The 25156-nt window shown below is 34.9% G+C and overlaps 3 protein-coding genes across 4 annotated transcripts in view; 1 reads left to right on the top strand and 2 right to left on the bottom strand.

The window, feature by feature from the left end:
* LOC113503029 (max-binding protein MNT-like) overlaps positions 1-1632 on the bottom strand; it is a 30041-nt gene extending 28409 nt beyond the window's left edge. The window contains exon 1 of one of the 2 annotated variants that reach the window (XM_026884821.1): positions 1492-1632. In XM_026884821.1, coding sequence (XP_026740622.1) covers positions 1492-1561 — 70 coding nt within the window. In that variant the 5' untranslated portion in view covers positions 1562-1632. The remainder of the gene's footprint in view (positions 1-1491) is intronic. The other variant, XM_026884818.1, reaches the window with a different exon arrangement.
* Positions 1633-2759: 1127 nt separating this feature from the next.
* Positions 2760-20513, bottom strand: LOC113503033 (phosphorylase b kinase gamma catalytic chain, skeletal muscle/heart isoform). The gene is made up of 12 exons (XM_026884825.1): positions 20078-20513; positions 19069-19244; positions 18339-18471; positions 10756-10907; positions 9783-9873; positions 8648-8677; positions 8093-8199; positions 7143-7240; positions 6531-6614; positions 5317-5478; positions 4750-4940; positions 2760-4449 (listed from the first exon to the last, which is right to left on the bottom strand). Exons 1-11 carry the CDS (start codon positions 20167-20169, stop codon positions 4806-4808), a joined length of 1260 nt encoding a protein of 419 aa, XP_026740626.1. The 5' UTR covers positions 20170-20513; the 3' UTR covers positions 2760-4449; positions 4750-4805.
* Positions 20514-21481: 968 nt separating this feature from the next.
* The window catches only part of LOC113503028 (myotubularin-related protein 4), a 77341-nt gene continuing 73666 nt past the window's right edge, over positions 21482-25156 (top strand). The window contains exon 1 of the mRNA XM_026884816.1: positions 21482-21677. The gene's annotated coding sequence lies outside the window, so the exon portion shown is untranslated. The remainder of the gene's footprint in view (positions 21678-25156) is intronic.

Below are 25156 nucleotides of genomic sequence, written 5' to 3' on the forward strand. Positions count from 1 at the left end.
TCGGGCAAACATGATAACGCTGCTCGCAGACAAACGTGTCGACCGGCGTTGTTTAACTGAACCTCTTCTGGTTTATGCAGCCCTAGTACAACTGCTGTGCTATAACGTGTGTCACTTGCGGCATTTTAGCTTACGTTAAGGAAAACTAACTTGTAAAATACGATTGATTAACGAACAATATAATTAATACAGGTCAGAATTCAGAATGAATTAGAGAAAGTTATGGAAAGAATTGTAGAAAAGTTTATTGACACCTTTAGTTTGTAACAAAGCAGTATATTTCTCAAAATTTAATAAATGTTTTTAATTTAGAGATGGTAAAGGAAGAAAAATCGTGTAGTGTCCTTCTGAATTCAGTGACATTCAAATACTTTAGTGGACGCTTATAAATATAGTTTGTATTTTGAATACAATAATAATTTAGGTTGTTATATAAATACATGGAGCTTTAATAACCCTTTGCAGTGTTTCTTTTATGCATATGAATATAAAATATAACAAAATAGTAGCATAGTAAGTGTTTTAGGGATAACTAATTGATAATTATACAAAAATCTGGTCATGAGTATTCGAGTCGTTTGTGAGTTAGTGTGGCCGGAGCCGTTTACCACCAGATTCGATAATGCACAATAAGACAATGAGTTCATCGAGTAGTAAGAACAATAGGCGTGTATGATGTAGATACTAACGCACGCACCGTTACGCAAGCGTGCCTTGTGCTAGTTTTTCTTGAAGTAAACATTCAAAATCCTATGTGTCTACACACTTTGAGAGGATGTGGAGTTAAAATTACTTTAAAATGCATATAGTGAAGCGCACTGGCCGTGCCTTGCGATGCGTGTGCACACATGAGCCCCCCCCCCCCGCGCCGGCACACGCGTCGATCAGCTGACCGCACTCTCGAGCGCGGCGCCCCCTGCCTGCCTCGGCCAAAGCAATGCGTCATGCGTTATGTTGACTAACTCGCTCCACGTATACATTGCACAGACCGCTTACCTACCACCCACTCAAACTAGGAAAATACGTTATGAGATGTTATTTTGTGCGTGTTAGCGTTTCTGTCTTGTTTTAGTATACGAGAACAAAAACACGTACATTGTTGCGAACATTTCCGAACACGAAAGATAAAAGCAGGCACCGGAGCATCTACACTTATCGTAAACGATAAATGCAGTAATCGTAAACGGAGGTGGACGTGCGATGCGTGGCGTCCGTCTAGTAAATTTCAGGCTTCCTTTGTTTACGTGGGGCGAGGCCGGCGCGGCCGGGAGCGCGTGGCGAGGGAGGGGGCGGTGCGGCTGCGTGCTGTTCAAGGTCAAGAGCGTCGGGCGTCGGCTCGCTGCACCGGCGCGCCGGCGACTGGACGGTCGCGGTTACTCGCGAATCGGCGCACGCCCAGGGACCGGTTTCACTCGTGACGTGTGCCGGCGAGAGCGGGTAAACACCCGGGGGGCGCCGGCTGCGGCGGGACTGACAGTGGACGCTACTCACCGGCCTGGAGGCGCCGCTCCTGCAGCTCGATGAAGCGCGCCGCCTCGAGGAGCGTGTCGAGGAGGCTCATGTCGGGACGGGCGGCACGGCCGCGCGCGGTACAAGCGCGCCCGCTGTCACGCCGCGACTGGCCACGCGCGCCGCGCGCCGCTCACGTGGCCGCCGCCACTACCGGCCAATGGCGGGCGAGCGCGCGCGTCACGTGACCGCCGCCGCCGACCAACCCGCGCGCGCCCAGCGCCGACGTAGCACGGGGCGTGCGCGATCGATGCCATTGCAGCGATCGCATGCATGCCCCATTGCCCCCGCCCGCCAGCCGGTGACGCGGCATGCTCTAGTATTGTTTATCTAATACTTTTCCTGTGTATTCGTTGCTCATTTCCTATTAAAATTAATCCAAACGTTTTTGCTAACAAATAAAGTAGTGCGTTTATGAATACGTCACCTACTTTGTGCTCGGTAAGCTGTGTAAGAGGTGCGCACGTGTGTTTCTCCGGCCGACTTTCACTTCCTCGGTAAACGCGGTAATACCAAATTGTTAGGATCATTGCAAATGTATAAGTTTCCGACTTTTTGCGTTATATTTTTGTACCTTTAGAATCGTTTGTTTTGTTATGTAAATAGTGCGATAGTATAATAGTAATGTTTTCGCGGAAGGGACAACAAAACCTTTTCATTCACTACTTCGGCTAACAAAGATTCGGTTTAGTGTGAGCTACAACAGTTACAACTTTGGGGACCACTTGTTTACAATATGCTTTCTTATACAGTTAGTTAGGGACAAAGAAACAGTTGTGCAAGTCCATGAAACGACAACACAAAATAAATACCCAACATGAGATAGAGAGATACTACTCTATCCACGCGGCAGTGGGTTTGTAGAGGGGAACAATTTTTGTTATTATTATAGTGATATTGAATTGATATGAATCAAAGAGAAAGTTATGCATATGCATAGGTAAACAATTCAGATATCTACATACCTAACATTTTTTTTTAAATTAATTATTAAAATATATTTTTTTTCTAATGATTGCTGATTTATTTTTGTGCCGTTTTCTATGCGAGGTAAGACCCAATAGAACTTGATGATAACCCAAATAAATTGTTTAAATGACAAGGGGAATGATTGCAGGGGTGTCGATTGCTGACAAAGCTAAATTTTAGTGTTTATGAAAAACTAGAAAGTCAGCTATAGGATGGTTGTCCCTACTTCGTAACAGGATACGGTAAAGGTGGGAGGAAAAATCACAAAACCACACACAAAATATTGTTTCAATAAATTTATTTCGCTATAAGGAAGATAATAACATGGATTGTGATAATCAAGCTGTTTTTGACGTGTCTGAAACATAAATTATCACAAAATAACATTCTTAACACAAGACTATTACCTACTTATAACTAGGTATAATAAATATTGAGTAAAATCATTGGATTCAAGTTCAGTGAAAATGCCAAATAATCCTGTTTTCATATCCATATGAATTCTGCAAATAAACTAGAATAATTCTCTTTAAAATATTTTTTGTTCCATGGAAAATGGGACCAGGTTAACAGCAAGTTGAAGGGCATTCCGATTATTTCTGATGGATTAACCCTTCTGTCTATAAATTACAAATATTCTCGTACTGGACACATACTGATACATTCTGTTCTTGCTTATTTTAATGTTAATAATATGTCAAAAAATATTAGGTATAGGATAAAAATGACAAAATGAATATCAATTTAATTTACCGTGTTTTTTTTTTACTCTTGGCCGATTTAAATAAGCATACAGGATTTATATTCAAGGAAAAAATTGTTAAATGTATACCTAAATGAGTTATGGACACACTCGTTTGATTGATAAAATGTGTTAAGATCAAAAATACATATTGTTTTAAATGAATTTCATAGCATACATAATAATTAGGACACGTGTATAGCTGAAATAAATTTTATAATTATTATTTAGAGCGTATTATTTCTTGTGTCGTATATAGTATGATTTTTAGGTTATTGTTAACATATTTATTTTACAAGGTGTTCGGTTTTTATAAGCATTCATGCTTTGATATCGATGATAGCTGCGTCTAGTCTCTGTCTAAAAATCTCACTTTTGCTTAGTGTTTTACAAATTACATGAAATAAAGAAGTTTAGATTTCGGTGAGGCTTTAAAAGATCTTAAATAATGATGTACTAACATAGCGTTACACTTTAAATATGAAATATTCTAAGACTATTAAGTTGCCAAAAACATTATTTCTTAGCAGTAACTTGTAGATATTTATCAATTCCGTTGATATAATTTGGTCAGAATATTGATTGTAAGTTTACAACATTTCTTCACGAAACACATTTTATATTTTTTAAATTAAATATCTTAAAACGATATATTTTCTCGCACCAAGTAAGGAAGGCACCTCATTGTGAGTCTACATAATTGCATAGCTTGTGTAGCTACAACAAATAAGTCACAATTTTATTGCTATTGTTCAACACATCTCGATTTCTACTTTCGTACCTTAAATGACTCAAATAAACAATTTCTTTTAATTTTACAAATGAATGAAGAACTAATTTGATCAATATTATACAGGGCATAAATAATACTAGATTAAATCTAATGTGGACCTTAAAATAGTGAGAAAACAATTAACTAAACAAGAAATAACATAATAATTCGTCATTTCGTCACAGCGACATATTGCGAGAACTTTCACTCTTGTACTATATTATAATGAATAATATAAACACTATTTTACGTTAGCTAAACGTAAGGAGTGGGCTGATCTGCCACAGTCGTACAAATACAGGTTGACAATTGAACTAGATTACTAATGTAGTGTGTTACTACGTACTGTCTATCTACGACTAACCTACATCACTCGTGGGTACGCGGCGTCTCGCTTGTTTGTTTGGCCGAAGATCACGTCTTCAAATATTCTGCTATCCTGGTACGTGAGGAGCTCCTGGGAATAACGAACGTGTTTATTTTAGAAAATGCTTAGGAATTTTCTTGTTCAAATAATGAGTAGTAAATTCGTTATAGCTAAAGTATGGTTTTATTGCCGATTTTAACTTAATTCACCAAACACGGTTATTACTGGCAACTAAGTTCTTTTTTTAGTGGAAGCCCACAAGAGTCTCGTTAGAGTGAATATTTATACCACTTTTGGTATTGAATTAATAACCATTTCTTGGAACTCTAGAATTTCTGAAATCTCTGTATATTTTGATTAATATTAGAAAGTAGATGACTAGAAGCTCACCAGGTTACCAGGATGGCAGCAACGGCAAGTATGTCGTCCCGACAGCTCGGGCGGCGCTATCGGCTGAGGTTGCTCACGTACAAGCTCTTCAGCTCGGTCTTGGGCGTGTTCTCGAACAGCGCGGCGCGGTTCTGACCCTCGCCCTTCTTCACCCAGTGCCCGTACACGCGGAACGCGCAACCGTCTATTACCTGAAAAATTGGTACATTTATGGGTTAATAATTAACTTTTTCGGGATGATGAAAATTTATCAGTTTTTTAATCATTTTAGTTAGGCACATAGTGTCTATTCATGCCAAACTTGCAACGTATCGTTACGTATATCGCTATCATAGTGGCATAATAACAGGTGTTATTTTTGTGTGGCAGGCAATGCTTCGTTCACGAAGCCTAATCCTTTTGTTTAGAGATAAAATCCTAAGCGTTTGGATACGGCAGTCCTCCATCGACTTAACCGCCCGAATTCTTAGAAATTTCGTCTTTACTTTTAAATACAAGACGCTCCCTGCTAGGCACAGGCTTTCCGCTGTAGGTTAGTCGCTCACTATTCGCGTTCCCGTGTCGTACCTTCCTGAGCACGCGCATGGTGTAGGGGTCCCTGAGCGCGTCGGCCAGCGGCAGCGCGCGCGTGTTGGTGTGCGGCAGGCGGCGCAGGCGCACGGCCGCGCGCACGCTCAGCACGCACACGCGCAGCTTGCCGCGCGCGTTGAACCCGCCGCTCTTTATGGCCTGTCGCATAAGAGTGTGGGTTATTATGGCGACGCTATATGGTGTTGCTTAGTGAGGACGAAGGATTTCAGGGTTTAGGACCTCGGGAAATATGGAATAGGGATTCAAATGATGATAAATTGCTTGGGTGGGGGGGAGGGGGAGACTTAGGTACAGCAGTTGACCTTGAAGTCGTTTGATTCTTTCTTGTCGCTTGATTGATTTTTTCTTCTCTTCATTGAACCATACTTACGATATTTCCAAGGCGATATTATACGGGCTTCTCACTCTTCTCAGTGAAATTTAAACGAGACCTAGCAGCGGATTTGGCGGGGTTACAATACAGCAAAGCTATAGGTTCAGCAAATGTAAGGTCTGGGATACATACATTTTAGGACAGGTATCGAATAAAATAACGATTTTCCAAACCTAAATAAGAATATCATCATTATCCACATCAACGTACATGTATTCTCCAGCGTCTATTGCTAAAAAAATCACTAAACTACTAATTTAACACAAAAATAAGAACAAATACACAAGGAAATTGGTACAAAAATAATCGAAAATGATAAAACGAGTCAGGAAACATGCACACATGCAAATCTAGTGCAGGCTTAAATAAGCATTAGTTTGAGTATATGTGTAAACTAAATGTTCTTGTGTCAATGTGTGTTACGACAGATATAGGGTACCCCAAAATATTAAAACTATTATCACAAACGAATAAACATTGAAAACGTAAAAATTAACAACTATTATATCGAAGAATAGACAAGTAAGATTATAAAGCTAAGGGAGTTTAGTAATTTGCAGAGAAATTTATCATAGTTTTTCACACGAGTAAAATTAACAGATATGACGCTATTTTATAGAAACCCATGTTTTATTATGAACCAAATTTTATGATCACACAAGATTTTTTTTTTGTTTAGGTATGTATAATTAACATGCAATTCAAATTTTCCCCGTATTTAAAGTAAATAAAACCTTTATGGTTAGCATCGGTCCAAGAAGGTTGCAATCTCGTCATAACTATTTACCCAGGGTTATAAATTAGTCACAATGATTACCATAGTCAACTGGTCGATCCTAGACATCCGGCGGCTGGTGCTCGACAACGACTTCTTGAGCGGCGTCATGTCTTGGTCCCACAACTACCAGGGGCGCAGAAATATGTACGACTTGTATTGTGTATCAACATAATCGCTTTCAGTTATGTGCTCCTAGTATAATGACTTTGAAAAGAAGACTTGTATGATTTTTGTAATATTTTATCAAAAAGGTTGTTTTAAAGTTTTTTTTGTATGATGTATACTATATTACTAGGAGCACATAACATGCAAAATAATAAGAACAAAGCTTTTACAGTGCGTCATGCACTGCATAAGTGCAAAAAGAAAACTCAATATTAAAATACGAAAATTATCAACAACTGCAGAAGTATTTATGATTCTTAATTAGTCAAACAAGCTTTTAATAAGAGCAGTTTAGGCAGAAGAATTAAAAGGAAGCAAAGTATTTATTTAGTCGACTATACGTAACGCAATCGACTAACTGGAAAATAATTAAAATGGCAAATGAAAAAATAGCTGCTATTAAATAATTATCCATTTATATCCAAAGTAAATAAGTAGTACATCAAAATGAGTACTAGGGCAGCATAAAATGATAGAGTAACTCACGACAGTGTTGAAGAATGGATGGTTGAGCGTTTCGTTTATATCAATCCGTTCTTTCGGTTCTACCACCAGTAGCCGCCTGATAAGATCTTTTGGATCATCTGTAATACATAGAAAATTAAGGTAGTTAGTTGTATGAAATGAAACTACTTTTACGGATTTTATCGCGGTTTGATTTTAGTTCCCGACGTTCGACACCTTTGCAGGTATCATGGTCATGGGCAGACTGAGATGGTGTTCGTCTTGACAGAAGATTTTGCTCGTCCTACCTTCATATTGTAATTAATTATTTGTGGTCCGACCTACGCAGTATGAGCTCACTGTGTCGTGATGTCTTGCAGCGCTGCTCTTGGGTTTAGCCTTGAGTTTTTGTATTATTGGGTCCCAAGTAGGTGATATCTTCCAGCCATCTTCTCTATTGAAGTTGTATCTTAATTATATCAAAAGGTGAGAAGACAGACTGGCCTTAAAGTTAGCTGTACAATAAGATAGGTAAAGAATAGCAAACACATTTCTCTAAGTAAGTTATAACAATTTATAAAAGTTTTATTAGTACATTTTTATGAAGCATATATTGATAAATTTACATGTTTATTCAAAATACTAATTAATAGATAAAATAGTATAACTCCAATATTATAAAGAAGAAAGTTTTTAATGAAAGTTAATTTTATCACGCCCAGTCGTCTAAACAATATTTGGTTATTTTTTAGCCATAATCAACATAGGCACGGAAGATGCCGTGGTCCTAAGCTAGTAGGATTATAATGCTAATTATAAACGACAAATCACTTTTTAGGTCAGTCTAGCAAAATGTAATAAATAAACAAATCAATCAATGTATTATAGCTTTCCCATTACAATAAACAGGCCTTTACCCATAGGGAAAGTTTGATCATGGATCACTATGTTAGCCCACTGCATGTATACAAGAAAAACCTAGGTATACATACCTGAAATATCAGCCCACTCCGGACTGGTGAAGGAGTACTTCCCCTCCATGATGTTCCGTAACATCACCATCTGTTTCCGATGCCAGAACGGCGGGCAACCGACCAACCTGAAAGTATTAATATATCATGTAAGTTTAACATGGTCATATTATTTTCTGTAAGCTTAAAGTATTGCTATTTATTTTTTTGCAATGTATTCCTTGGTAATATTGAAAATAATATTTTATTGGTTAAGGGCTACAGCTGAGTGTATTGCAGTTATGAGCGAGAACGCAAAAATCGGCGTAGAGCGGCAACTCTCTCTACAACTGCGTAACTTAAAGACGGTAAGCCCCAGAACTTTGCCACAATGACAGCATTGGCCATAACATTGCACAGGTTCTTCTTGATAACATTTTTTTTATCTAGCCCGTTGTGGCCCACAGCTGGGCAAAGGCCTACCCCAATTCTTTCCCCGATTTTCTATCCTGGGGCACTTGGAACAGTTGGAACCAGCCTATACGGATTGAATATAAATCTTTATTTTTTTAAGTTTTGATTAAAGTGGTCACTTACAATGTAAACATGATGACACCGCAAGCCCATCTGAAATTATAATAACAAACTGATTAGAAATGCTAGTCCAGTCTCTTAAGAAATAGAAAGTAGTTGAAACATTTTCTGTATGCTTATAAATGTTTTGGTTTAATAATAATCTGGTGAAATACGTAATCAATGTCTGCTTTTAGACTAATCACAAAACGCCCTTTAAAAGCAACTAATTTCAATCCTATCTTTAAAACATAATCAACGCACGACTATCGCAGACTGCTGGACACTCTCATAGGTCCTATGCCTTCAGTATGGAGTACAGTTTTAAATATATACGTTACGTATTTTATTCGGCAATCTAAATATTTTAATGACATAATAAGCATGTTCCCATCCGCATAACATTTACGGTGTCTAGACGCAACATAAAAGTAACAATAAAATAATTCACAAACAGTCGTAATATTGATGACTATATAAGATAACCGGATCACTGATAAAACAGTCCAATATACTTATAATATTATTATACTTATATTATATATATAAGTCAGGTCAAAAGTTAGCGTTGTTTAGACCAACCATATGTTTTACAAGCAATTAATTATGCAATCGAATTCATTTAATATAATGTTAAGAAACACGTGCATTCGAGTGAAACGACTCGTCAAAGATACTTAACGAAACAAAGAATATGATATGCGTAGATTTAAAATAAAATAATGAAAGGAATCAACTTAAAAACAGACGTATGATATGAAATACTGTTGTGAAAGTGTCAGTGTATCAAATGTTATTGTGATCTAACTTTTAAGACACTCTATTTTATATTAAATTGTATAACTTATTTATAAATTGATTAAGTTTTATTTAGCAGTTTTTGCAACCAAATAAATTCGACGGGACTTATTCATAATTAGGTATTAACAAACATTGTCTACAAAATACAGATACAGGTTCAATATTGAGTCTAAAATTTGAAACCTGCACTTCGCTCTTTGAAAATAAGACCTCTGCCATTGGGAAAGCAAAACGGTATACTATACTTTGTAAAGCGGTGCCTTTGTCTTAAAAAGATCATGTTACCTACTCTGGGATACAGATAATAAAATAATATTTCACTGAAGTACTGCAAAAATTATGGGATGATTCTACTTACATGTCAACTTCCTTTCCGTAACCTGGAGCGTCGTCGAACATGTTGGCTTTGAGCGTCTCTGGTGCAAGATAACCCGGCGTGCCACACAACTCTGAAATGTAGATAGAAATAGAATTATTTAGTGATAGCGGCATAAACATAACACTCCTATAACAAAGTTGGATTAAAGTAGCTTATGTGTGGTCAGCTACCATCTCAAATTTCATCGAAATCGGTCAACCATTTTGGGCGTGAAGAGGTAACAAACATAAAAACTCACATACTTTCGCATTTATAATATTGGCGATGTGATAAAACTTCAGCAATAAAATCATGAAGAATGCGAATTGATACTAAATGAATACTTAAGTAAAAAAAATTAAATATAAAAAGATTGATCATAAAAAATGAAAGACCATTGATGATTGTGGAAATAGATGCTTTACTATTAATGTTGGTTCTGTCTGAATCAATCTTATTACAATGCAAATTAAAGCTACCAAACAGATTGATGTACCAGGAGATAAGAAATGGCCGCAGTTTAGCGAGAGTACCGTGAACAATAGGTTTTGTTGGCGAGGGAAACTGTGCATTGTTGTACAACCAGATCCTATGTAACATAAGATGTCAGCTAGGCTGGTTGGCGGACCGTGACACGGCTATATGCACCGGATCTCAATGTTGCATGTAAGGTTTATAAAGCTATTGTTACGCAATTTCCATTTAAGGATTTTTTTGTGATAAATTTTAGGTTGACAGGTGATATGTAGATTCTAAAACTAAACTAGATACTATAACTAAATAGAATCGATCTTGATTTGTATGTATCTATGTAAACCAAATAATAGAAAAATCATGATGATTGCTTGAAAAGACTTGTAAGTGTACAAAATTACCCAAGTTTCGTTCAACAAATATTTTGGGATGATAGTGATCATACTTAAACCATAAAACTTTGTCCCTTTTCCTAGTAACTTGAATTAAACACACTAACCAAATAACTTCTCTCCATCTTTAAGCACCTTCGCGAAGCCGAAGTCTGTGATCTTGACGTTGAGCTGGTCGTCAAGCAGGATGTTCTCTGGCTTCAGATCGCGGTGGACGATGCACTTGCTGTGCACATGCCGAACACCCTCCAACACTTGCCTGAAAATTAATAATCTCTTATAAGTCATGTTGCCTTGGTACTTGTTACCTATGCCTATATTATTTTAGTGGGTTATTAAATTACTAATTATTACTGTTTGTATTTTAGGCGTTACGTGCAGCACGCTACCTACTTATAAGAATTAATAATTGTTTTAAAAATAATTATGTTATCTACGGCAACTAAGTGTGCGTGTAACTAACTGATCTAAGATTGTAATAAATATTCAGTTAAGTTGAAATAAGAAATAAGTTGGACACGTTAAAATTAACAACTTCATGGTAAGCTAACTAGAAAAGCTTAATGATTTACAATAAATACATACATACATACACTAATAGAACCACATTATTCATTCATTAAATAGAAGCAAATCTCTAAAGAATAACTAACTACAAGAAAGGGAATTCCGAAAATATAATTCAGATTTGAAAATATGTAATATATAAAATTCCCATGTCACGATGATAGTAACCGTAGACCTCCGAAACGGTTCGACCGATTTTTATTAAATTTTGTGCACATATTGGGTAGGTCTGAGAATAGAACAACATCTATTTTTCAAACCCTTAACCCCAAATAAGGGTAGCTCACACTAAAAAAAAAATATTTTTTGGACGAAATTGTTTGTTTTTATTTTTTTATAATTTGCCATAAAAAAAATATATTCGGCAAAACAACGTTTGCTGGGTCAGCTTGTATCAATATAAAACCAATATTCACTGCAAGTGTGCAAGTAGTAACTATTTATTTATAATTATATTATAGTTGGAAATTTAAATAAATAAACAGCACAACTTTACCTCAAACAATTACAAAATAAAGCTTCTAAAACTAAATTGTAATAATTAACAACAAACTCAACACACGCGATAATTTCCGTCTGTTTCAGGAATTTCTCCTCATAGTCATGCTTGAAGAACACGCTAAGAGCCATTTTATAAAATAAATAAACAATTTAAATAACCACTATTGTTCACTAAGTACCAGGGCAGTATGACACGGCAAGAGCTTACTCTACACTAGGTTAACACTTAGCCACTAGAGTGTATTTTACGCGAATCCGAGCGTTTATCTGCGCAGTGCTTACGCATTCCCACAGATAAAATAATTAGAATTATACGAAATGTTATTTACATTACAAACACTGTTTCGAATGGACTTTGTAAAAGGGTCAATGTTTTATTAGATATCGCTAGTAATTCATTTAGGACGATGACGTAGGAGCCCCGCCTACTTATAGGTAGGCACTAAAAAGGATATTGACAAACTTCGTGGGGTCAATTTACTCATTTACGTGTAATAAGATAAGAAAAATTGTACAAATAACCACAACACGTTAATTATTCTTGATAACATGTAACCTCACGAAAAGAGTTCATGGTGAAATTATTGTTAGTTTCTTAAACCATATCAACATTTTTAACCGACTATTTTAAACAGATCTTTTGGCAGATTTATTGGCGTAATTAAACACTGAAAATGTTATAACACCTGGGTCCCGATTCTGCTATTTTACAATCGCCGATGAATGAATGGCAATATAATTAAATTTGAAATTATTCCTTTTCTCTTAAGTATTTTGCCAATACAATAATTTGAACTTAATTGTATTAACCTTGAGTGTACCGTCCCGCACTGAATTTCCAATTATTGTGTAGGGAAAATGCTTAAGATAATACGAAAAGTGTCATTTTCATTCATTCATCGGCCATTGTAAATAGCAGAATTGGGGCCCTGATCCAATAGCATAATTAATTATTCATTTCTTACACTGTCTTAAGATACTACGCATAAAACGTCAATCAATCACACAATAGACGCAAGTAGGGGAACATCATATAAACATCAACCCAATATCAATGCATCTTAACACAAAACAGAACAACATTTTCATAATATTAACGCTATTTCGAAGGAATAAAGTTGATTTTACTATGTCCTATGAACTATAAACAAAAGAAAAAATAAAGTATTTTTTGTGAAACATTTAGTAATATAGGTCACAATAGTCATTAGCATTACACCCGCATACCACCTACATAGTAAGCCGGCTATAATTAGCCATCGTTGGTAAACGCTAAAGATTACAATTACGTACTTTTGTATAGCAATAAACCACAATAAACTATTACGTGGGAGGTTAACGATTCCTTATAATTTGTAAATCGCTGTCATTAAATTACACAATAAATAGTTTCGGTATAGTGGGATGAATTCCGGGCAACTGGGTAGAGATTCAATTAATTCCATTTACAAATGTTTGCTCATTAATTATAACAGATAGACTGACAGAAACTTGTCCAAATATACCTTCTAGTTCACGAGGTAACGCATGTCTCCGATATCCGACATGTTGTAAATCGTGAAAGATAGATAAAAATAAAATAAAAACACTTTTCTCAGCTATATTGGATTTAGCTTATTTTAAAAGAGGAGACTGTCTACTGAAAACCTCAGCAGCCCACTCTAATGGGTATATTAAAACTATAAAATAAATTAAAGTGACAATGATGATATATTTTCCAATGTTTTCCACATTATCTTGTCCACTCTAGGATTGTGTTAGAAATAGCTATTAGCGATAAGAGCGGCCATTGTAACGAGGTATCTATTTTCGTAATACGGATTCGTCCTTGTTTCAGTGCAATAATAGTAGTATAATTGTGATATATTTTTGTATCTTACCAACATACTTACAGAGCATTTGAAATGAATAGAATTATATCGAAAATCTTATTAAAGAACTAGATGAAAGGTAAATCAACTTATATGTAATTCATTTTGAATGAGATCTACATTACAATAAACGATGTGTAAACAGGTGTTGAATGCGTTTGGCAACGGCTTGACCGATTGTCATGACATTTTGTATGCATATTGAATAGGTCTGAGAATCAGACAGCATCTATTTTTCAAAGCAGCACTTTTGTTAATCCTCTTTTGTATGGCAAAACAACGTTTGCTGAAACAACTAGTATTATGTAAATATGAAAGCAACAGATAAATATTTTTGGGTACTGAAGATTGGACATTAGACCAGGATGCTAAATTAACCAGGCGTTCAGAAACCGGAGGTGGCTATCAGTAAATTCCTTTCCGTGTCAGAAAGTCTAAAATTGATAACATCTAATCACCAGGTTAACAGGTTAGACACAACAATCTGTGAATTAGATTAATCCTATTTTATAGATCACCTTCTTTGAATGATAACTAAAAGATTATAGAGCATGATACCAGAATTAGAAACATGACATTTTCATGTTAAAAATAGTAATTAATTTCACGTTTGACCCTTTTTATGTAGGGCTCATTTAACATATGTATATATATTGACCTTTCGGGGTTTCCTAACCTTTAAAATGGGACCTTTTAAATATGGGACACCTTTTTTTCATTATCAAATAACATTGATCTGTTTTATGTCATGATTAGAATAGCAAACGGCCGAAAAAAAATCCGGAAAATTGATTATTCTACCCCAGATCGCAAATCAACTTAGGATCAGTTTTTGGTCTAAAGTAATTCAGTTAAATAGGCTATTTTTAAAAAGCGTTAGCTCTTATAGAACTATACTTTAACGCAAAGTTAAGCCCATAAGCTTTAAAACAAAGGAAATGTTCGCAATAAAAATAATTTCAAAAATTCCCGCAAATAAGTGTATAAAAATAATATCTACTAATTATTTTAAGTATCGTCATGACGATAGCCTATTAACGGATTTAGATTTGTATTATTCCACCAGAAATAACTGGCCATAAATAGGTCAATGTTGTCAACACTTAAAAACAAAGTGTTAGAGCGAAGGCCTTATTTTGAATAATATTTAATAGATTAGCCTTGTTGCTGAGATACAGATTGTGAACATGGTAATACTGATTATTTATCCGATATTCGACCACAAAAACTATTTTGTGATAAGTAGGTTTATCACTTAGATTTATTTGTATTTGGTTTACAGTTTAGTGTAGTTTCATGTTTGGAGATATTTTTTTTTATTCTGTGTTAAATGAAATATAGAATGTACTATGTATGTATCGCTTTAAAAAATAATGTTAAGTAACGGTTGGGACGGTCATAACTTGATGGGTGACCATGTTTTTTTATACAATAAATTCGCGTGTAAGAACGTCGTCTTAACGGTTTTTTTTTGTATTTTAAGGTACATCGATGCTCAGTTGCTTTTCTTGCGTACCAGGGCGGAAGAAGATAGAAGGATTTAACTCTCGAACATTAAGAATATCCTCTTGATAACACAATGCGAGGATACATCGATAAATGGATTATCACAAATTATATAATTAACTGATAAGCTGTAGATTAAACGTTGATGGTACCAGGAAACGATGTGCATAAGGTAGTTTAAAGATAAATGCGACCCATACCTCTACAATGCATAATGAATACCCTTGGGTATTTATTAGTTATTATGGGTAGGACTTATCGCACTACCAAAGCCGCCATGACACGGTCTAACTCATATTCCATAAATAGCATTTACATACATGGCATGGAGAGTGTACTTTTAAGCTGATCATTAAGTTGTCTTTTTTATTTTTTTACCCTGTGGTTTATATGGGGGTACGTAGTGACCGTCAGTCAACGGGCTGATCTCATGAACCCTAATATATTTTTTTGTTGCTGCTCTCACAACTATAATAAAAATAATAATCGAGGGTCGAGAACGTTTGGTACTGTCATAAATTTGATGGAAGACTAATTTATAATATATAATATAATATATATATTACACATTGATTGTTTTTCTTTGTATAGAATCCTCGAGTGGCATAGTCGCAATTGACCGATTTTTTAACATAGATTTATCACAAATACTGCACTTCACTTAATTTTCTTTCTAATATATAAAATTCCCGTGTCACGATGTTAGTTACCGTACTCCTCCGAAACGGTTCGACCGACTTTTATGAAATTTTGTATATTATTTACATATTGGGTAGGTCTGAGAATAGAACAACATCTATTTTTCATACCCGTAAGTGTTAAGAGTTGCTCACACTAAAAAAAATATTTTATTTTTTGGACGAAATGTTTTGTTTTTAATTTTTTATAATGTGGCATTAATAATACATACAACTAGAAAATAATATTCGGCAAAACAACGTTTGCTGGGTCAGCTAGTATTTAGTAATATCCTATATTAAATCTTTAATGCAGTATTTATTAGAAGGTGCTATCTCAATAGTAAAAATTAACGTAGCTGCTGTATAAGCTGCCTATTTTAAGCTGTAACAGCAATAGAGAATTCATGAGAATAATATTAACAAATCTTATCGTTGGTATCTAATTAATTACAATTATTAACTCAGCTTTCCAGTAGTAAGTCAATAAATCAGAAACTAGATTAGATATTGCAATTTGATAACAAGAAATTTATAACACATGAAAGGGTACCGGTAACAATTTAACTTAATAAATGTTGCTTAAGTAACAGCAAATAATAAAGGGAATTAAAAAACTATACTCTCTCCGTTCCAATGAGATAGGATCCTTTTATAACGTCTTAAAAATTGCCAAAACTTGTCGAACAAGATGATGAAACTTCGCTACAAATAACACAACGTTCAAAATTGTATGAGTATCGAAATTTTGTAATTCTTTCCTTTCGAATTCTAGCCTTAAATCTTTTTACGACCTTTTAAATATTCTTAAAACGAACAGAGGTTTTTTTCTTTCAAATTTTAAATTTGTTGGCTGTTTACATGAGCTAATTATAACAAAAATACTTCGTTCATTCATTGCTTACTTTAAAAATGTAGGATAAGTTATTATTGACATTTCCACAGTAATATTGTCAGCAATCACGATTTCTAAACGTTAATTATGATTTGATAAGAAAAGCATACTACAAAACAGTATTTAACTTTATGACCAAACATAATCCTTTAACATTTATATTATTCAGGTAAAGTACCAAACTAAATTATAAACTGTTCGATAATACTGTTTCAGAAAATGGATAGTCAATAGTCATGTTATTTTTTCCAGGAATTCCGATACTACTTATTATTCACGAGTATGAAATGATAAATGGTCACCCTATTTATAACATCAGAAAGTTATCCTAAGAGCAGGTCTTTCTTAGTTCAACGCACAATAATAAAACATCCTATATTTAGGTTATTTTAACCTTTTACTACCGACTCGTCTTAAAGTAACATTATTACAGGTGTAAAAGCGAGACAGCGCACTGTAAGGAATAGAGCGGCATATTTCTTCCTGCCTATCCGACTAATATTATAAACGTGAAAGTTTTTTAGTATGGATATATGTTTGTTACTCTTTCAGGCAAAAACCTATTGACAAATTTGAACAAAATTCAGTGCGCAGATAGTTTATTACCTGTAATAACACATAAGATACTTTAAATCCCGATTTTACGATCCCGTTGGATCATTTACGATATATAGCGAACAGAGGCGCAGACAACTTCTAGTATTACTTTAATCGTAGGAGATAGGTCTCCAGATCATACATTAAGTCCTGGAGTAGGCTTTGACAGCTTCACCATACTATATGTATTATAAGGCTGATCACTTACTGGAAGTAAGTTAAGCACGCATGCAAGATAACGAGAGATGTTTGGTGCGTTCACAATAGGCTAATAAATGTACCTATTTACACGTTAAGACCTTATTCAATATACCTTACTATTGTGATACGCACGTGACTTGAATCACATTGCATTATTTGAACTTAGTGTCAATCCATCAGAGGCAGTAACTTTCACAAATATATAGTCTCTATTTCAAGGTCTTAAGAGCGATTTTTGAGTGACATTGATGCTAATATGTGGTGTCTTTGCTATAGGAAAAGTTGATGTGACTCAGACTTTTCCTGTGCTAGTTAACAATGATCAAAACAATTTTATTGACTATTAGAGTTATATGTTTAATTACTCTATTTTATTACTAAAGTATAATTATGATTATGGAGAGAGGGGGAGGTCACCTACACAAGTAATACTTAGTACTTCTGGTTTGTTCCCTTCTTAACGTCATTAGTGTGATCCAAAACATGCAACCTTGAATTTGGAATAAAATGGAATTTCCCTTCAATTCTGAAATATGTGAAGAACTTGTTTATTCAGCTTCGAAAAGATTTAATACTTAATAAAAATATACAAGCAGTTCCCTTCATTATTTTGCTTAAAATGTTTGTGTGCATAAATCTATCTTCTTTTATATACAAAAATGAATTGCTGTTCGTTATTCTCGCTAAAACTCAAGAACGGCTGTACGGATTGGGCTAATTGTAGTCTTGAACTATTTTTTGAAGTCCAGGGAAGCTTTAAACTGTTTTAAAACATGAATAAATTGCAAAAAAAAGTACCTACATCAACTGTTAGGTGGTACATTGTTTGCTGGGACAGCTAGTAATTAAATAAATATAGTGTTAGTCTCACTCACCTCATGATATATCTAGTCTTCTTCTCGGACAGTGTGACCACAGACGTGAGGTAGTCAAACAGCTCTCCATTCTTGCACAGCTCAAACACTAAGAAAATGAATGTTTCCGACTCAAACACATCCTGCAGCTCAACTGAAACAAATTACATTACTTCAGGTGATTTGGTGATTAGTTCTGCTTAATTATTTGGTATAAAGTCTTTAATTTGAATTATTTGTGTGTTTGTTTGTTTATTGTTGTATATCTTTAAAATATGGTTATTTCTTCTGTACTGTGTGGTGAGTGTCTTTATCCAGTTACAAGTTATCTCTATTTATGTAACATGTATTCACAAATTAACTAATAACAAACAGTATCTATCATAACATAAACTTTTATATATTTATCATCTTTCTGTATCTGTTACAACCTTACAAGTAAATTAGAGAAAAACCTTTTAAAAAAAAGTGACAACAGAGTTTCGTAAATAAAAACCAATCTACATGCAACACAATACACATTACAGTCCTTTTTTATTTTTGTTCTCCGAGGTGAATTGCTAGTGACTTCAACCCACGTTGAGGGCATGGCGTGGGGATATGTCAAACTTCCACTGACTAAAAACACCCCGGGCCCTTTCTACTTTCGCCAGAGTCACGGGTCGCTCGCACATGCTCTGCGTGACTGAACACATGAACAGTCCTAATATATTCTGTCTTTCCTTTACTACAAATCCAACAACTCACTCACTAATATAAGGATGTCCGGCCACCATCCTCAGTATGTGTATCTCCTGGCGTGTTGCGTCCCTCATGATGTGTGTGTCCACTGCATCCTGCGACTCCTGACTCAGGTCTATGATCTTGGCCGCATATTCTCGACCTGTTTCCTTCTCTATACATCTTCGGACTGTAGAACTTATACCTCTGGAAATTTATAATATATTTTAATAATAAAATATGCTGACATAATATAACTATAGGTATTTATTGTAAGAGTAAGTATTAAGTATAATTATTGTTAATTCTGTACTTATTTTGAGTTCATGATAATGTATTCAAGTATTGTCAGTGTATTTGAGTAAAAGCCAATGTATGTTTCATTTTATTATAATTCGTTTGGGAAACTAACCAATACAATAATACAACATAGTTTATATATAATCAATTTTCTAAGTTATCATATGTTTTAAGTTACAATAGTGTTTCCATAAAAACCTGTACTCAGGCTAACTCTACAGTTTTTAACCTATTTATTTTAAAAGGTGATACTACAGTTACTTTTGCCTCCGCAGCATAAACCCATTGATTTCTTATAATAGTGATGGAGACTTAATAAACTCAATTTAATTGACACAGAGAACTGTATAAAAGTAGGGGAAAAGGTGTTTATTAAAACTCAGAATACCACTTTAAAAATTTAATACTTTAACAAGTAAAATGTAAATGTTAAGGGTGATAGTTAAGCTTATTAAGGCTCATTAACAAGGTTAAGATATTGTAAAGTCTAATAAAACACTGGACATAGATGAAATAATGAAACAATTTTGAGTGCATTTTGTTAATTCGATATAAAAATTGATGGAGCACAGGAAGTTAACGATTTCACCTTCAAGGTCAGACAGAAGACTTATGAGTAACAACACTTGTATTGATGCCCGGACGCTTTAAATACTTGTGTAGTTCCTTAAAATTGGCACCAGCGCAACTCTTCACAAATCACGATACACACTAGTGATACACAACAATAATTCACTCACCTGCCTATTATTTCTTTCGGCTCATATCGGGCATAAAATTCTTTAGCCGCATCCTTATCCGGCAAATTGTCGTCGTCTTCTTCCTTTGCCATGTTGCTCACTGTCGATGTTATTATATATTTCGTGTACTAATTATACGTAATTAGTCTATTCACAATGACGAAAGGTTATTGTTGTGAAGTGAACAACTGACTGACAGAACACTTCTATAACTACTATTCTATTAGAATAACAAACCCTGTTAAACACAAGGAATTGAAAATAGTTTTATACTTATTTGTGGAAAATACCGTTTTTATTAAACTTAAAAATATAAATAGTGGGAATTTTCAATTCGTTAACTCGCGAGGCCTACGAACATGATGTCTATTTGACAAACGGCAAAGCAAAATCAACCAACAAAACTAAAATCTATGTCCGTCAAAGTATAATACGACCAAATTTACAAGAGCGTCCCATAAACACGAACCAGCACAACACAGAGCAATTAAAGAATGTCAAAGTGACAGCATTACACTGATATAATTTTTCTACATAGAGTCTATCGACCTGCAATGAAGTACCTAATGAAAAGTTATAACAAAACATAAAGAATCAAACTTGAACTTGACCGTTTCTTATGTGGAAATAGTAATGATTTGATAAGCAATAGGTGAATCTTAAAAATTAATTATAATTAAAGATCATCATATTTATCATCATCATTCCTCTGTCTTTATCTCAAATATTCTTTGGGATCGGCGCAACATGCCTTCTTCTTCTTTTATACCTTTTATAATAATTATTTATTATTAAAAAAGTACATATAAAATGTTGGGTGTACATAATATTAAAATTACCTTGTTTAGGTCAAATTCTCTCATCTGTTTTAAAGAATGAAGTTAATAAAAATATAATTATTCCAAAGTAAAACATATTATTCATTATATATATTGGCTATTTAAAAAAGAAATAAATATCTAATAGAGATTTTCTTTATAAGCAGTCTTACAACAAACTAACATAGCAAATTTCGATAAAAGTTTTAGATCAAACACTACATACCAATTTTGAGTACACAAAAAATCTTCTAAAGGGGTTTATTTTAAATCTAAAAAGTAAATGAAAATGTTCAACTGACCCATTTTCAGGCTATGTAACCCCTCAGTAGGTCAGGACTCAGGACTGTAGGACAAAATTCCAGGATAATAACAACCCATCTCTATATCAGTTTCTAACAGCTGATTTTGCTCTATGACTGAAGTTTGCCTAGTTTTTGTCTCTTTCATTCAGTGGAGCGTCAATCACGGAATAAATTTTGAAACAAGTTATGTTTTTTCTCTTTCCAATGTACAGGATATGACCGAGATGTAAACCACCTTATGCTCCAACTATCGCCTTTTGTGTCTAAATATGTCATTGTTTCTGTCCTTGTTTGACGTTTCCTTCTTAGTCGTTCGGTATGTTTTCGGTTGTTGTTTCGTCCCGATGGTCTTGCATTTTTCAATGTTGTGCAGGCTATGCTTATCAGTAGTTATATCCCGTGATAAGTTTACGTGGACTGTTTAAAGAAAGCTTGGATTTCGGTGTTTAAGTTCCTTTATCGAGATATTTTAACCAGGTAAGTAAACTGCGCACAATTTTTCTCGCTAAGTGACAATCATGTTTTATACTGTTGGTACTTGGAATATCTTTTTGACAACCTTGAAGCGTTAAAATACCAGTTTGGTAATATTTTCTTTGTTCAAGTAGTACTAGTAATCTATTGAATGTATTGAATTGTATCAGATAATTGCGCCTCACCGAATCTAGTTCATATATTAGCGTCAACTTTCGGTCAGTGGGTCATCTTAGGGGCGGAGTGTAGGAGTTGGAGTATATGCTTAGGGGCACTATGAGCGGCAAAGAAAACCAAAAAAAAAAAAAATGTTAAAAAAAAATTTTTTGGACTTAGAAAATTTCGAGTTTTTTTTTTCATTTTTTTTTTTTGCATTTTCATTTTCGCCATGGCCTTAGGAACCAATTAACCTCTGAGAACCATGGGTCTACGATGCACCGTTTTCGAGATATGGGCCTTCGAATTTTTTAATGTTTTCATAAAATGGGCTATAACTCGAAAAAGGTAGCTCGGATGAAAAACTTTTCGGGAAAGAAACTGTTGCTAGGATCGTCAAACATGCGTTGATACCAAAAAACTAGCAAAAAAACGGGGGAAAAAAAACCACCTAAAAATTTTCTAAGTGGTCGACAATCTTCAGTTTGCGTATCGTTGGGGGCGCTGGACATAGAAAATTTTCGATTAAAAAAAAAAATTACGTAAATCCCTCGATTTCTTTGCAGTATACGATTAATCATGTCCATAGAAACCAATTAACCTCAGAGAACCATGGGTCTCTATGGTGTTTGTGTGCACTTTGCACCGGACATTATTAGTGCCTGGTACTGGGATACCAAGGCTAGGATCCACAGGAATATTTATTGTCCCCGCCGTAAATTGACGGCTATGATTGACACTTGAATGTCCACGCATACCCAACCTCAAATTAACCCCCATGTATGCCCGGTGCTGATCGGACATTATATAACTGTCCTGTCTGACATTTGCAGCAATGATTGGGTCTAAAGTTGCCCTATTTTTATTGGGGATCAGTTCTACGTGTATCCTTTTTGTGAGTCGGCTAATGCAGCCAAAGGACCATGTTTGACGTTGCAATAGCCGACCCCTGTGGTATTTATTTGTGTAGAGGTGGGTTTCGTCAACCTCCACAATATCGTTATCCCCACCGATCATTTCGCGGTCATGGGCTTCGGCCACCTCGCACACTTCCCGCAAGTAATGATATACTTGGATTGCCGTCTTTCGGGTTACCCCTACGTCCCTGGCTGCCTGCGACACCTTATCTTTTCGAAAAAAATGTAATAGTAATCTTAGGCTATTCAAAATAGTTATATTGCTGCGTTCAAAGAAAGTCCCCTTTAAGGGAGACCTAATAATATTGCAGCCTGTTCTCCTGCACCGCCACCTGAATCCCAACTTATAATTGTTATTCCGTTCGGCATTCATGGGACGCCTGCATGACGGGCAGCTGGGTGGCCGCGATGGGATAAGCAGCCAACATCTAGCCGCTTCAATTGCCCTTTCCTCGGTGGAAATCGAAGAGGCATAATTCCACAAATTAAAATTTCTGGCTAAAATAATACTCAACGGAGTCATTTTCCAGAAATAACTACTAAAACTAATAAATTACTACAAACTACTACTAAACCTAAAGAAATAATATAAAAAACTTATAAACTAGAAATAATAATGAACTTACAGGCTATAATAATAATAAGAAATTTAAAAAAATTAAAAAATTCTAAATACTTCTAAAATAAAGAAAAAATAAAAAAAAGTACTACAATCTACTGACAACAACTAAATAAATCTAACAACAAACAACAGGAAAAACTACGACCACGTAAACGCATTTATTTCGCCAGAAAGTATTGAGAGTTCCCAATATGTAGCTGATTTCCGTTCGGGGTAATGTAACTTTAGTAGGTATGTAAGGAAGTTGAAATTTTTTTTCCTCATTTTTGCTAATTTTTTGGTATCAACGCATGCTTGACGATCCTAGCAACAATTTGTTTCCTGAAGAGTTTTTCATCCGAGCTACCTTTTTCGAGTTATAGCCCATTTTATGAAAATATAATTATAAAAAATTAGAAGGCCCATATCTCGAAAACGGTGCATCGTAGACCCATGGTTCTCTGAGGTTAATTGGTTTCTATGGACATGATTAATCGTATACTGCAAAGAAATCGAGGGATTTACGTAAATTTTTTTTTAATCAAAAATTTTCTATGTCCAGCGCCCCCAACGATACGCAAACTGAAGATTGTCGACCACTTAGAAAATTTTTAGGTGGTTTTTTTTCCCCGTTTTTTTGCTAGTTTTTTGGTATCAACGCATGCTTGACGATCCTAGCAACAATTTGTTTCCTGAAGAGTTTTTCATCCGAGCTACCTTTTTCGAGTTATAGCCCATTTTATGAAAACATATAAAAAATTCAAAGGCCCATATCTCGAAAACGGTGCATCGTAGACCCATGGTTCTCTGAGGTTAATTGGTTTCTATGGACATGATTAATCGTATACTGCAAAGAAATCGAGGGATTTACGTAATTTTTTTTTTTAATCGAAAATTTTCTATGTCCAGCGCCCCCAACGATACGCAAACTGAAGATTGTCGACCACTTAGAAAATTTTTAGGTGGTTTTTTTTCCCCCGTTTTTTTGCTAGTTTTTTGGTATCAACGCATGCTTGACGATCCTAGCAACAGTTTCTTTCCCGAAAAGTTTTTCATCCGAGCTACCTTTTTCGAGTTATAGATCATTTTATGAAAACATATAAAAAAATCGAAGGCCCATATCTCGAAAACGGTGCATCGTAGACCCATGGTTCCCAGAGGTTAATTGGTTTCTATGTTCACGGCGAACATGATTCTGCAAAGAAAAACTCAATTTTGCGAAAAAATAAATTTTTGAAAATTTTCTAAGTCCTCGCTCCATAGTGCCCCTAAGGCTACACTCCAACCCAACTTTCACTTCTACTAATTACCAAATATATCTTCGAATTAAATAATTTGTAATCTTGGAGGTACCAATAATAATATTCAAACTCGCTTTATATTATGCTGCATAGGTGCACATTGTTGTGATTTACAGGCTCTGCAATGACAATGTCCTACAAATGAACAGTTACCTAATACCATTATTTTAAACAGTATCACTATCTTAACCAAGATTTTGATAATATATTTGACCACATGGGTCATATACGAAGGTCAAATGTTACCAGACAATGACTATCATAGCTAGGCAGTACATTTTTGATGGTTTTGTGATAACAGACCTATATTCAATATTTTAAAATACATGAAGGTTTGTAGTTCCTATAAGTATTCACATTTTTCTATTCAGAAATCTGTTGTGTAGTATTGAGCAATTTAGTATTACAGTTTTGAATCTCAACAATAAATTACATACAAGGAAATATATTTTCATACCTAATAAATTTTTGTTAGAGAATTTGTCAAATGTCCCAAATAATATTGAA

The sequence above is a fragment of the Trichoplusia ni genome, chromosome 18, assembly GCF_003590095.1.
Source record: "Trichoplusia ni isolate ovarian cell line Hi5 chromosome 18, tn1, whole genome shotgun sequence".
NCBI classification, from domain to species: domain Eukaryota; kingdom Metazoa; phylum Arthropoda; class Insecta; order Lepidoptera; family Noctuidae; genus Trichoplusia; species Trichoplusia ni.

What these genes read in the sequence shown, in the direction of transcription:
- LOC113503033 (XM_026884825.1), bottom strand. Translation starts at nt 20,169, where the DNA reads ATGGCAAAGGAAGAAGACGACGACAATTTGCCGGATAAGGATGCGGCT. An exon ending in GGAGTGGGCTGATATTTCAG is followed by an intron (nt 7,241 to 8,092) that starts GTATGTATACCT and finishes TATGTATTACAG; the next exon opens with ATGATCCAAAAGATCTTATC. An exon ending in CCATGCGCGTGCTCAGGAAG is followed by an intron (nt 4,941 to 5,316) that starts GTACGACACGGG and finishes CCAATTTTTCAG; the next exon opens with GTAATAGACGGTTGCGCGTT.